Source organism: Barbus barbus, assembly GCF_936440315.1.
Source record: "Barbus barbus genome assembly, chromosome: 12".
NCBI classification, from domain to species: Eukaryota; Metazoa; Chordata; class Actinopteri; order Cypriniformes; family Cyprinidae; genus Barbus; species Barbus barbus.
Window position 1 is genome coordinate 11620043 of NC_136740.1, and position 14701 is coordinate 11634743.

General features: G+C 37.9%; 1 protein-coding gene across 1 annotated transcript in view; it reads left to right on the plus strand.

Annotated features, from left to right (window-relative positions):
• The window catches only part of LOC306878523 (cyclic AMP-responsive element-binding protein 5-like), a gene marked incomplete at both ends in the record, with an annotated part of 58124 nt that overhangs the window by 16352 nt on the left and 27071 nt on the right, over nucleotides 1–14701 (plus strand). Inside the window, one exon of the mRNA XM_079430965.1 lies at nucleotides 369–526. Coding sequence (XP_079287091.1) covers nucleotides 369–526 — 158 coding nt within the window. The remainder of the gene's footprint in view (nucleotides 1–368; nucleotides 527–14701) is intronic.

The window sequence follows — 14701 nt, forward strand, 5'->3', positions numbered from 1 at the left end:
AGTGGCCTAAACCAAAGAAGCTGCTATATATAATGTTTAGTGAGTGCTTCATGCATTCTATTCTAGTTTTAGCTCTACTTCCTTAAGGTGCGATCACATTTACCGCTGTTCAATGTATTTCCAAATGCTAAATCCAGTCATTTCAATACGACTCCATTCCTACTCCAGGTATGAAAAGCTGCTTGGTTTGAAGGTAGTTTCTGTTTGAGCTTCATGCATCCTTACCCTACTGATAAGAGACAATGGATCTTTTTGTCTGCAAAATTTCGCCAATATTACTGCTCCTAGTACTGTAGTTTAGGTTTGACTTGTAGGGGGTGTTCTTCAGTTTATGTTTTACCCCTGTGCTCATGTCTGTTTCTGACCAGAATATCACTCTTCATGGGCAGGGGGGCCCTAACCAGCACCACCAGACCCACTCAAGAATGGCCAACCACGACAGCAGCATAGTGATCCAGCAGGCACTGCCTTCTCCTCAGTCCAGTTCTGTCATCACTCAAGCTCCTTCCACCAACAGACAGATTGGGTAAGTCGCCCCTCTCATCATCACATGAACGCTGTGACTGGTACAACGTTCAATAGACGAAGGCTAGTGTTTAATATTAGTCCAAGGTCCATGCCGCTGTTTGCATTTCTCCTATCAGAATACAGCAGTTGACTTGCACAAGGTGGAGAAGTAGTGATTTTGTTCTTCAAAAGACTGTGTTTGAGTCTGTGTTTTTCAAAACAAAATTAGACCCAGAATCTAGATGGGGGTCAAAGTTGAAGATATGCCTTTAATGAGGTTTTGCATTTCACACATTCAGAGTTTCATATACACACACCAACACTCTCACAAACTTTTACCCAATTAAAAAAAGCACATTGCTGACTACAAAATAGAAATGCTTCTTAAAAACGTTCATCGAAACTAAATATTCATCATTTGATCAGCAAATCATTATTTAATGCTAAAACAGTTACAGTAATCAGCCAAGTGTCCTTGAAAGGGCACATTCTCACATTCCTGGGAAGATTGTAGCACTCCTTGGATGTCCGTGCTTTTCTCGTGTGTGTGTTTGTGAATCTTTCCAGTTGTCCCTGCAGTGACTCTTAAAGTTCTCTGTGTCATGTAGCCAGCTTGGGTGTATCCCACAGTGATGACATCAGTGGTGCAGCTCTGGTGGGGATATCAGCTTTTTGGGATGACGCCGCTCTTGCGCAAACACATACCACTGCTGACCCGTCTTTCTTTTTTCTCCAACAGTCTTATTCCCTCTTTCTTGATGTCTTTCTTTCTCTGTCTCTTTGTTGCATCAGAATGCGCCCTGTCTGCAGTATAATTACCACCTGAAACACATGATGGGCCGCAGGGAGAGGACAGTATCATTTTCAGCCGTGGTGGAGGTTTAGGATGAAGATTTGAGGGTCATGTCTGCAGCTGACTCCAAAATCACAGATTTATTGTGTATAACAACACATTTTCACAAACAAGATGTTTCATAATTAAACTGTCACTTAGGAAGTTTATATACGGGTTGCTTAGTGTTTGGAGAAGCTTTTATCTGAAAGCAGTCGACGATTAATAACACACTCTTTACTTCATGTTTGTGTATGTGTTTGATGATTTTTGTGAAGAAATACTGCACATCTCTTTGCCAATGGTAAGACAGGATAGGACGTAGATGCCCAGATTGGACAACTTGTGAATATTGGATGGAAGGCCTGTCAATCAAGTTGATTGATGGTCTGACAGTGCATTTGTTCTGGGAAAGGGATGGAATTACAGTCAAAGAAAGAGAGAGAGGATAAGAGACAGAGAGAGAGAGACTAGTTAGCTCTCATTTCTTTGCTGCATTAACTTTTTTTTTGACCTTAGTAGACACTTCTTACTAGACAAACCTGTAAAAAAGTTATGAAAAATGCACAGATTTTTATGACCAAACCAAAGTTTCTTTTGGTTTGCATACCATCGGAACAAAACTTATGAGAGCTTTGTTAGAAGGGTTTCTGCAGCGTCAGGGGCAGTAATGCTGAACGCTGCTATGAATGCTCTGCTGTGTTTTAGATTGCAGCAGTAGAAATGGGAGGTGAATATAAATTCATGCAGAGCATATGCGATGCCCGTGCTGTTTTTGTGTTGGTACGTGGGTGTGCATGTGCTAAAGCTGTAAAGAAACAGTTTATAGCACTCATTATGGATGTACACTCATGCAGCTCAGATATCATAAAGTCCTCAACCTTTTATGGAAATTGTATATTTTATTGAGAGAAGCTGTGTTAGTCTTACAGTAATTGGTCAATATCATGAAATTTGTCAAGAACTTGTATGGGTCACATTTCAGACCAAAATCAAACAAAAGAAATACAAAATTACATTTATACAAAAATTTTATTATATATCCAAACTGTTTTTTTATGGCAATTGTATGTTGTTTCATGACAATTAAGCAAATGTTTACTCCAGGTCTTATTATTCTAATGCAAAAATGGTAAACGTTTATTTAGTTAATATTTATCATTGTAGTATTAGTGTTATTTTAGTGGCCTTGATGTATATTATATTTTTGTTAATATATTTTGAATTAATTTTATTTTAAATTTTTGGTTAGTAATTTAGTGTTAGTAATTTGTTGTTTTTGTCACTTGTATTCGTTTTTATTTTTATATATTTAAATGTTTATATTTTTTATATATTTTATATTTTTTATTAATTAGTTTTAGTTAGTTTATTTATTTGAGTTATTTTAGTACTTAAAGTTAAACTTCAGTGAATTTAGATTTTTCTTCAGTGAACGTTTCTTTTATTTCAAATAACAAAAAATATTTTTTATGATTGTAGTTATTAACTATAATAACCCATGGGTAGTGGTTGTGTTGTACCCCCCTCTGGTTGAGTTGTATGACCTGGATATGGAGATTTATTTAATTTTGATTTTGGTCTTTTTGCTACCTAAATCTTCACTGATGTCCATTGGAAACTGCAGCTCTCTATGACTCCACAAGTGTGAGAGTGTTGTTTTGTTATGGGGACTGTGGAGGTCAGGGGTCAGCCTATGGAAGCGTGTATCAGTGTGTTTGGAAATGTCCACCTCAGCGGGAAAAAAGGTTTTGAATCCCCTTAACACAGAAACTCCACTTCCCGCAGGAAGCCATCGAGGCCAGTTAGTGCCTCTGTTCACAAACTGTTTAATCTTCTCTTCCTGCTGCTCTAAACCGAAGAATCATGCCATGATTGAACTAAAAATCCTGAATGATGCAGTATTGACGTGCACGATTTAGAAATACTTTGCTGTTGTGAAATGTTCATAATATTAAACTATTCCTAGAAAAGAGGGGTGAATCAAATTTGGCATAAAAATGTGGTGTATCGGATGGCAGGCTTACATCAGAGTAGCCGGAATGTTACTATTTTCAATGGCGAACTGACATCAGCTATATATATATATATATATATGAATATATATGAATGACACTGTTCCGTCAATGAGAGAACATCTGAGAAGACTCACTAATTAGGGGCTATTGATCCTTGTACGAAGTTCATTTGGTTACAACACAATCCACTCTCCTTCTATAGCCTATGTGTTTCATTGTTGACAGATTTGTCAGTGGCGAGAACTAAGCTCATCTTCTAAGAATATATTGTTCCTGTTTTTGAGAGAAATCTGGTTAAATTATCAGAAATAGAATGAGCAATATTGACACACGCACTTCGGCAACAGAACTTACAGTACTTACATCTTCCAGACACAAAAGGTTGCCACATGAAATAATATAAAATGAAAAATAAAATAAAATAATGAGATAAAATAAATAGAAAATAACAGTAAATTATACAATTTACAACTAGGCCTACAAAACCCGATTTTTTTCTGTACCCCTTTCTCTACAAATGTAATTACCTGTACAGTGATTGTGAATGACTGCAGTAAGCTTAATCCAGGGTCCATCTGCTTTCTGAGTTTTTTTGGATGTGAAGACTGACAGAGTTATACAGCGTCCATTGAATTAGGATAACAAGTCATTTTCATTGCTCCGCCATGTTTACTGAAGAGATTTGGAGGCTTGGAATCAATTAAGATTGGCTTTCCTCAAGTCTGCCTGCTTAACAGGGCTCAGGCGGGGGGCCCACAGCTGTGAAACACAAGGACCCTCAACCCCCAACTTTTCCTGTGATTCTCCAAGCGTTACTCTGGGTTTTTCCCTTTATTCACACCAGCCCTGCTAAAAAGTCCGGCATATGTTATATTTTGGATGCTGGCCTCTTGCATGGGATGCTAATATACTGTAGATATAGTTTAAAATTTTAATTTCTCTCATCTTATAACCACCCTCATGTCTACCAAACTTGCATGACTTTCTTTTGTGAAAACATTTTGAAAAATGTTCCAGTTGTAGTTTTGGACCCCATTCACTTTCATTGTATTTTGCATGGCTGCAGTATGATGGTTCACAAGGTAGGCAAGCATCAAAAACCAGCACTAACCACCATGAATCTGGGCTTTTCAGAAGGGAATGCAGTCCCTCAGAGAGAGAGGCAGTTTGACAAAAAACATTTTAAACCCTTCTGGACTAACAGAAAAAAGGAAAAGGATATGAAAGAGCACAGGGAATCTGAATGTCATGACTATTCAAAGGGTCCAAATTATTTGAATGCTCTCTGCATGTGAATTACTAACATCTGTTCCTGAGTCATGTCAGTGTTAAATATGTTAGACATAGTCAGTCGGCTTGAGATAAAACATTGTGAGGGAGCTCCACCTCTTTAACTGAGTGATAAGAAAGTCCAGGGCTTGGAGAACATAACTGGTAACAGCAAATACTAAATGTAACTAGTGTCTGAATGGTGGCCGTACTGAATGAGAGATGGATATGGGAGGACAAGTTCAGCAACAATAGTTCTTTTCTTCTGGGGCTGTGGTGATTGACATAGTTTTAGTTGAAACGCTCTTGCGACATACAATATAATAGATAGGCTACAAAATGGATGGCAATGCAAACTGCCGTTGGTGCATATAAACTGATCATCAAGAACAGCTCAATGCAAGTTCCTGTGTAGCATTCAGTGAAACCAGAGCAGGTAATATTAAAATAAATTCTCAACACTCAGTATTAACCACTGCTAACAGTTAGCATGCTAATTAAGAATTTTAGCTTCCTAATTCAAAATAACTCTTTTGTATTTATATGTATAAAAAATAACACTCAGCAGAACTACTAGCATGCTAACAGGTAGCATTCTAATTAAGACTTCTAAATTCATAAAACAAAAATAGATCATTTTTATAGCACACTTCCTTTTCTATTACTAAAATCCTCATTCTGACATAAGGACGAGCCTATGAATTTTATTTTCCTCAATCAGAGTTTCCTCACTTCAACATGTTATTTCCTCTAATCCAAGATCTAGATAAAGCTATTTATTTTAGTGTGTATACATATATATATAATAATTAATAATCATAATTAAAATATATTAAATATTAAGGGCCAGATTTGGTGTTAAAGTAATACTGTCAGGATTTACTAAAGACTAAAGAGCAGTGAAGAATTAGTGCTGAAAAGGTGTGGACACAGTTATTTTTGAGCCTAACCTTGTTGAATTTGCATTTGTATGAGTTTCCCTTTCAGACGCAAAATTAATGGGAGGAGAGTATTAAAATTAATCACACAACGCAATGATTAACATTTACACTCATCAAATTACTGGTATTTGCAGCATTATTTAACACCCCCCAAAAAAGCAAATTGTGCTGGTCATTATGGAAATGAGATGTTGCATATGTGTCCTTTAATGTGCGCATTGTTAGTAAATCAGCCACAGAATTTTCCCTTCCCATCGGCGCGTTTGTGTAATTGCACACTAATACTGATTTGCCCTGTTTTTTATGCATTTGCACTATTAAAAGAATTGCGCATACCTCCATGTGCCTGCAGGAATTTCTTGTAGCTCCACTGCAAATTCGATGCCATTTGAAAGTGCAGTTTGCATGCTTGCGTGTTTTCACACCTTTAAACATAAGGGGAGCTGGTTTTCACACCCATAAATAACAGGAAGATTGTGAAGTATTTTGGTGGTTGAAAAGGAAGCTGTGCATTGCAACAACAGCATGAGATGCAGTGACTCAGTGATGTTAACCTGTACTAACCGTTAGAATGGTTGTGTCCAAATTCCATTCTGAGTGCCTACTGAATTTGATGGGGAACTTACTTCTCAACCGTTGATGAAGTACATTCTGTAGGTATATAGGCGTGTAGTACAAATACATCCACGAACATGCTTCACCCCTGTTGAAAAAACCAGCATATGCTGGTTAGGTATGTTCTGAAGCATGGCTGCTTCAATTATTTTATTGTAAAATAAATTACAAAAATATGTTTCTTTTTACTCTGCAAATTTATTTCTTGTAATTTTGACTTTTTAATCTCACAATGCAACTTTATATCTGGTAACTGTGACCTCATAATTGCAACTTTATGTATTACAGTGAGACTATATATCTCACAATATGACTGATTTCAAAATTTATCTCACAGTTGCCTCATAATTAGAAAAATATCTTACTTTGTACATTGCATGGGACTTTATACTGAATTTATTTCTTGTAATTTTGACTTTATATCTGCCTGTGACTTTATTTCCTTTAATTGGGACATTTAATTGCAATCTTATCTCAAATGAGCCAATAGCAGTCGAGTATCAGTTGCACGGGGAGCGGAACTCGGAAATCTTTAGGTTTCAGCGCCATAGAGAAACATTGGAAGATCCGAAGCGTTCATCAATTTGATGGGGTTTATGCTTCAAAAATGGAAAACCTATGTGCCTGGGGTACTTGAAACACTGATTCCAGGTATCCCGAGAGGATAGGCAATAGAATTTATTACATTTCCTAAACCCAAACAAAACAGAGTAAAAATGTCCCTAAGCATTCAACCCCAATCCTGAAAACGACGAAAGATGAAAACGATCATTTTCTGGTTGCTATCCTCTTATTAAGTTACAATTTTCATCTGCTCAAGCAGAACATTAATGTCATCTTGTGCTTCAGCAAGGTATCTCTGGCTAAAACTAACGTTAAAGTTAGTGAGTCCATGCTAACGTACAAACCTAAATAGCGAACTGTTCTCACGTCATGCACAGTGTAGTTAAGCCAAAAACACGTAAACGAAGGTCTACATTTCAGTGCCTCTCCGTATTAAACTGTTAAATGTAAATTAATTTAATCTTACCCTAAGGTACATGAACACTGTTGATCCGAGATGTTGTGATTGCGATCATAACGGCCTTAACATGAGACTTCTCCTGTTTGCATTGTGATCTGTATTTTTACATAATTATTTTTAAATGTTTTATATATACCTCCATATCATATTTAAGTCCCACTTAAATGATAGTACTTCCATGTCCAAAATTTGACAAAAATATCTTGGTACAAGGTTTTCACACTGACAGCTGTCATTGAAAGACAGTAGCAACTAGTAATGTTTATTTGTCCGAGTGCACAACAGTAATTAAGGGGGGCGGGGCTTACCGATAGGTAAATTGCAACTTTATATCGTACAGTGAGACTTTATATATCACAATATGACTGCATGTCTGATTTTAAACCTCATCTCATGATAACCTTTGTTTTTCTCTTATAAAAGGCAAGAAACAAAACTTGATTATTGTTCTCTTAGGACACTGTAGAATTGAAACTGCACAGTTTTATGACTCCAACCTGTCAAAACTTGATACTTGCTCTTTGGGACTCTGATTCACCCTAGCCGAGGCAGCGTGCAGTGTTGTTTTTGTACGAGGCTGCATAGGAGAGTCCTCCCATACCCCCCCCCCCCCCCCCCCCCCCCCCCCCCCCTCCAGTTTCTCTTGTGGGCCAAAACACAGACGTCATCGATTTCTTCACAGACTGCTTTCAATCACATTGATCAGAAATGCAGAGCCCCATTGTTAGGATTTAAACTTCTTGACCCCTCTGATGGAAAAAACAAACTGTGGTTGATGTTTTAGCTAATTACACCATGCAGAGAAAGCCAAAACTTGTGGTGACCCACCCTGAGAAGATCTTTCCGTTTAGGGTGGCATCTTCTGGATACGCAGCGAGTGTGTATGTCTTGTGCATGTCTGAAAGAGAAAGAATTTCAGAGGACAGAGGGAAACAGAAAGAGAGAGAAGACTGGCAGGCAGGATGTACATCTGAGCTGAATTAGAGTGAGCTCATTGTGTACGGCGTAGAGTTTAATAGTGCGTTTGGAGAGGAACGCCCAGGCCCTGCTCCTCTCATTCCAGCACCACTGTGTCATCCCCGTCCACCAGACAGACACATGCAGAAACGCACACACTCCTGCAAAGACAGAGAGAAAGAGAGAGACCCCCGGAGCAAACATCAGGAAGACAGGAACTGCTGGTCAGAGGAAGAGAGGGATCAGGGGTAGATTGAAGACAGGGGTCCTAGACTGAGAATATGAAAGGATGGAAAAGGGAGAGAGGAAAAGATCTAGGGTGCTGGATAGACAAGAGGAACAAAGTGATAAAATAAAGTCTTTTATATGGATATAAATAAGAGAGACAGGTGTACTGTGGTGTCCATGAGTCTGAGATTACATTTAAAATTTGCGATTCAAAATCTAATTTAAATTAGGAAATAAACAAAGTTTTAGGACTTTGAAAATGTAAAATTCAAAATTTGTTTGAAAAGTCAAATAAAACAATGTTATTAATAAAGTTAAACAATTTAGTATTTAAAGGGATAGTTCACCCAAAAATTAAAATTTTACCCTTACCCTCATGTTGTTCCAAACCTGTATGAGTTTCTTTCTTATGTTGAACGTAAAATAAGATATTTTGAAGCATGCTGGTAATCAAACAGTTGTTGGTCCCCATTGACTTCCATAGTATTTATTTTGCCTACTATGGGACCAACAACTGTTTGGTTCTTCAAAATTCTTCAAAATATCTTTTTTTTTGTGTTCAGCATTAGAAATAAACTTATACAGGTCTGGAACCACATGAAGATGAGTAAATGATGACAAAATTTTCATTTTTGGGTGAACTGTTTCTTTACGATCCTGCACCATTTTTAGGTCTTAAAAGAAAAAAGTACATTTGTGACAGTGACCATGATCAATGACAAAAATTTGGTCAGGCTCTCGGCTGTATAGATACAGTATACAGTATGTCCTTAGAAAACATACTAGCATGTTGAAGATAGACATTGCAGATTGTTGGTTTCACAGTCTTTGAAGTCAATACAAAACAACATTTGTTATCTGTTTTATATGGATTTTATACATTGGGAACTGATAGGATCCTGTGAAGTTGTCTTCAAATGACAGGTGTCATTCTTTGTAATTATATGTGCAATTCGCTCACAATAAATGCCCCATTATACACTTCAAAGTTTTTTCTTTGTTCTTCACTCAGGGATAAAAAGAGGTTTGTAGCTTGTGTTTGCAAACTTTCTGGGTGCGGAGAGTTTTCTGGAAAGTTTGTCCTGGTTGGCTGTTTCAAACCATCAAAACAAACTCCAACCAAACTTTGGCCAGATTTTGTTAAAATGACATCACACAAATAGTGTCTATATGAATTTTATGTTCACTTTGTGCTTATTAAAGCCTGTTCACACCAAAAACTATAACTATAAAGACAACTATATTAGCGTCCACTCCAACGCACAATAATGTTCTGTTCATTATAAACACATGCTACATTTATATAATTTACTACTTTAAATGCTTGAGCTCTTTAAAGTCGGATAGATTTATTGGCTGTTTTAATATGTTTTTATTGTTCATCAGTTGTAAAAAATCCTTCTTAAAGTGATTCCAAAGACATCGTTCCTCTGTGTTGTTTAGTTGTGGAGACTGTACTTGCCTATTCTCATAGAATCGGAATGATTATTAAAATGTTATAGTTATTATAGTTATCATCCTTGGTGTGAAAGGTCATGTATTACAAGAGAAGCTGGTGTGGAATTAAACACTTTCCCCTAATACACTCTGGAAAAGCAACAAAGAGGATTTTCTAACCTGAATGTTGGCCACACAAGACAAGCTTGTCACGATGAATGGTTTAAAACTCTATTACATGTCTTTTGCATTTCCATGGCTAAAAGCATTATCGATTAGCCATGGGAAGGATTCAAATCAGTGTGATGAATTGACAGACAGGTGGGGGCGGAGGCTGAAACCTCCCTGGGTCAGTCATGCCGGAGAGCTTCTCAGCATAGTTTCAGTCACGGGAAGAAACAACTGGCTGGCTGTCAGCCAAACCACTTATTCTGTTTGTCTGTCTCTCTCTTTCCCCCTCACACACTCTTTCTCTCTCAGCCGGCAGCGATGAGAGATGTATCCATGCATAATTGGGGCTTTGTGGTGAGCTGTGCCATGCTTGCTCGCCCCGAGGTATTCCAGGATAAGGCTCTCGCCGTTGTTCTCATTGACAGACCTCGACTTTACATGGAACTTAAGTCTAAGTCACCGCCGCCTGTCAACGAAGTCCCTCCTCCGAACGGTGCTTTTTCATCGCCCCATCCCCAACGGTCTTTAATGAGACTCAGGCTCCCTCACGGCCCTTCTCAGCTTGATTTATTTGATCAGATTCATATGATTCTACCCACTCTGCAGTCCTTGGGCCCGTGGCAAGCCCGCTCTCTCGCTCTCTCTCTGAGTGTGATTAAAGTGGTAAATCAGGGGCAGGTCCTGTGCTGTGTTTACTCGGAGCACCAGGCAGCTGCAAGCTGTTTGGCCTCTCTCTGTTTCTCCCGCTGTTTAGGCCCATTGCCATGGAGACCGCACCATCGTCTCCCAGCGGCTGGAACCATGCCCCGGGCTGTTTTGGTTACATTCACACAGCGAATGTAAAAAAAAAAAAGAGAAACATTTTTGCACCATCGCTGCTGCAGTGTCTGCTCAAGTTAGTGTGGTGCAATGAGTAAGAGAGAAAGAGAGAGAAAGAGAGAACATGGTATTCAGAGAGAGCGAGAGAGATGGTGTGACTTAAAAAGAGAGATAGGTGGGGGGGTGGGGGGGGGGGGGGTGTAAGAAGCCAAGAGCATTACATCATTGCTGGAGTGGAGTCAGAAGGGAAGGATATGAGTCAGTGGGCTGACTGTGCCTGGCTCTCTTTCTCGCTCTCTTTCTGGCTCTCATCTCACTCTCTCTCACTGAAGTGGTAGTCAAGTCTCTTAAGCTGAAGTCACTTCAGTTGGGCATGTAGAGATGAATGCATCATTTAAGCAACTTTATAATGTCTCCAACTTACTATGATTATGAAATTTTATGTTTATACTGTGTTTATGACAGCCGTACAAAGGCTGCATACAACATGTATTGCTTATGAAAAGGCTTGAATTATGTGTAGGATCTGCAAATGTTCTAAAATTCTTTATCTAAATTGTTCAAAAATTATCATTATCCAGAATCGAAAATCTTCTAGAAAACATAATTATATTTTTGCTTGATTTTGTATACACTGTAAAAAAAAAAGAAAGTTGTGAAGTGAAGTGAAGTGAAGTGACATTCAGCCAAGTATGGTGACCCATACTCGGAATTCGTGCTCTGCATTTAACCCATCCAACGTGCACACACACAGCAGTGAACACACACACACCGTGAACATCCACCCGGAGCAGTGGGCAGCTATTTTATGCTGCAGCGCCCGGGGAGCAGTTGGGGGTTCGGTGCCTTGTTCAAGGGCACCTCAGTCGTGGTATAGAGGGTGGAGAGAGCGCTGTACATTCACTCCCCCCACCTACAATCCCTGCCGGCCCGAGACTCGAACCCGCAACCTTTGGATTACGAGTCCGACTCTCTAACCATTAGGCCACGACTTCCCCAAAGTTGAGCCAACTTAAAATTTTAAGGCAACCAGCTTTGGCAGACTTTTGAGTTCTCTCAACTTATTTTTGTAGGAGATTCTCAACTTTTTGTTGTATAAACTTAAAACAACAAGTTGAGAAACAATATATAGAAATATATAGAAAATCATTTATCAATGTGCAGAATAAGAACTTTTCTAGAATTGTTTTCTTTTTCTTCTCAATTATAGAATGCATTGAATATCATTGTCCAGAATGTTTTAGAGTTTTTGGATTGTATTCCAGAACTTAATATGGTTATGCCAATACTCATGATGAAATATTATGTTTAGGACTGCCATACGAAGACTGAATGCAAAATGCATTGCTTGATTATGTGTAGAATATAACATTTTCAAGAATTTTTTGAAATTCCTCAAAGATTCATTATACATAACCATCCAAAATTGCGAATTTTCTAGAAATATTCAATAGATTCAAAGATTCATTCAGAACCTTTTAGAATTGATAGTTTTAGAATGTTGTCCTCAAGAATCACTTCAAGAATCCAATCTAGTGTTTTCTTTAGATTTTCTAAAATGTCACTAGCAGAAACTATACTTTTAAAGAATTCTTTAATAATGACTCCTACTTAATATGATTATGGAATATTATGTTTATACTGGTTAGGACAGCCGTACAAAATCTGCAATGAACATGTTTTGCTTATGGAAAAGCTTGAAATATGTGTACATTTTCTAAAATTCTTGGAGTTCCCTTCTAGATAGTGTTCAAAAATGCATTGTAAGTCACATTCCAGAATGGAGAATGTGTACTGCTATTCAGAATAATGACTTTTCTAGAATTGTTTTCTCCCTTCTCGATTATAGAATGCATTGAATGCACATCAGTGCTTTTATGGGATTGCAGTCTCATCTTAATTTGCCCTGTTTAGTAAATCTGGTCCCAAATCTTCTCAAATTCTTCAATATTTTCTTTTAGATCCTGTTCTAGAATGTGTCTGTGTAAAACAAACTAGAATTATTCCCTGCAATATTATACTCTATTATGCCGTAAATATGTCACTAAAACTTTTTACATTTAGAATGCTTCTAAATATTCTAAAATTCTTCAGTAATTTTAATTTAGATTCTGTTCTAGAATATGTTACTAGAACTCAGTCTAATCTTCGATTGAATGTTTTAAATGTTTTCTTTTAGGGCCATTCATTAAACAAAAAACTGAATGAATTTCTGAGTAAACCATTCTCAAAACCATTCTTGCGTAAATGATTGCATTAAACTGTATGACAATTTACATACAGTAACAGTCATTTCACAATGATTTAAACAGTATTCTGCTTGTGTTTCCTGAGTAAGGCCCCCTATATTCTGTACTAGAATGCGTTATGTATTGTAAATGCTTGAAAAAGTCACCATAAGATTAACCTGCTATAACCCTATACGCAAGGAGAGTATAGAGTAACATCTTAAACTCTCTAAGACTTGAGGCTCTCTAGCAAGGTCAGTGATGTTGGGTTTGGTGTCTTTTAGCTCAGAGAGAGAATGATAGTGGAGGATCCTGCTGAAATCGAGAGAGAAAAAGAGAAAAGACAGCGAGGAATAGAAAGGGAGGAGTGATGTCATGTTGGAACAGGGAGACAGTGTATGTAATGTGAGAGGAGAGGGTCAGGATTGCACTGTGTGTGTGTGTGTGTGTGTGTGTGTGTGTGCGTGTGTGTTTTTGAGTGTGTACATATGCCCACCCCTCACCCTCCGGGGGTCTTATTATCCCCTCTGAAATGACAGCCTGTCATTAATACAAAATATACAGTAGACCATACAAACACACTAACACACACAGACAGTCATGCACTTGATGTACACCCACATGAGCAGTAATTCTGGGTGTATGGAAAGTTTTTGTCTTATGATATTTTGCCCTTTCATAACAGGTTTATTCTTTATTCTCTGTTGACACACGCTTTTTATTTCTCTCTCGCTGAGGAGCAGGTGAGCGAGTTTGACAGGGAACCTGTACAGCGTCTAAAGCGTCTTTCTTCCCGTTGGCTAGATTGAGCTCTTAATTAGGACCATTTCCTGTTCGCTGAGTTTTAATGTGCAGCAGGACTGGCCCGCAGAGAGTTGCCCCGCTCTCTGTTTCCCACTCTCTTTCCCTTCACCTCAGTGGTAACAGGCTAAGACAATTTTTTCTTCAGCCTATGTTGGTGTGGTTTGTGGTTCAGAGCTGAGCTGTGGCTGTTCTCCACCACAATAATATAAATCCTTTTTCTTCCCTTATATTTATTTTACACCAGAAAACAAAAGGAGACAAGCTCAGGCTGCCTCTGAATATGCATACAGTACTTCCCTACTATAAAGTAGAAAAACAGTATGTGAAAAGAGTAGTATGTCTAAGTTCATAGTATTCATAAAACTGTAGGCAAAAAGTATCTGAATTACAGAGATTTTAAAGTGTGACCCACAATACCATGGGAGAAGAGTTGTGAATGGCAGACGCAACATGAGAAAATGGCAACATGATGAATATAGTATGTCTGGATTACATTCATATTGCACACATTTATACTTAAATAGAATATAGTCACAAAGTAAGTATGTAAATTCAAAAGTCTTCTCAGAGAGTATGCGATTTTGGATGCAGTTTCGGTATTTAGTGGTGGGTAATGAGTGCAGGTTTTGTGTTATTATCGGAATGCTAATGTTGTTAGCTTTTTACTTTTTTGCTAAATATGTTAGATCGAAGCAATTATAGTTCACTGCAAAATGAATCTTCTGTGAACTTATACTCAGCGTCATGCCATTTTCACATACTGTCTTTTGTGGAACACAAAAATAGTCATTTTACCTGATATCCTGGTTTCACTACAATGAAAGTGAATGAGATTAGGGCTTTCAAGCTCT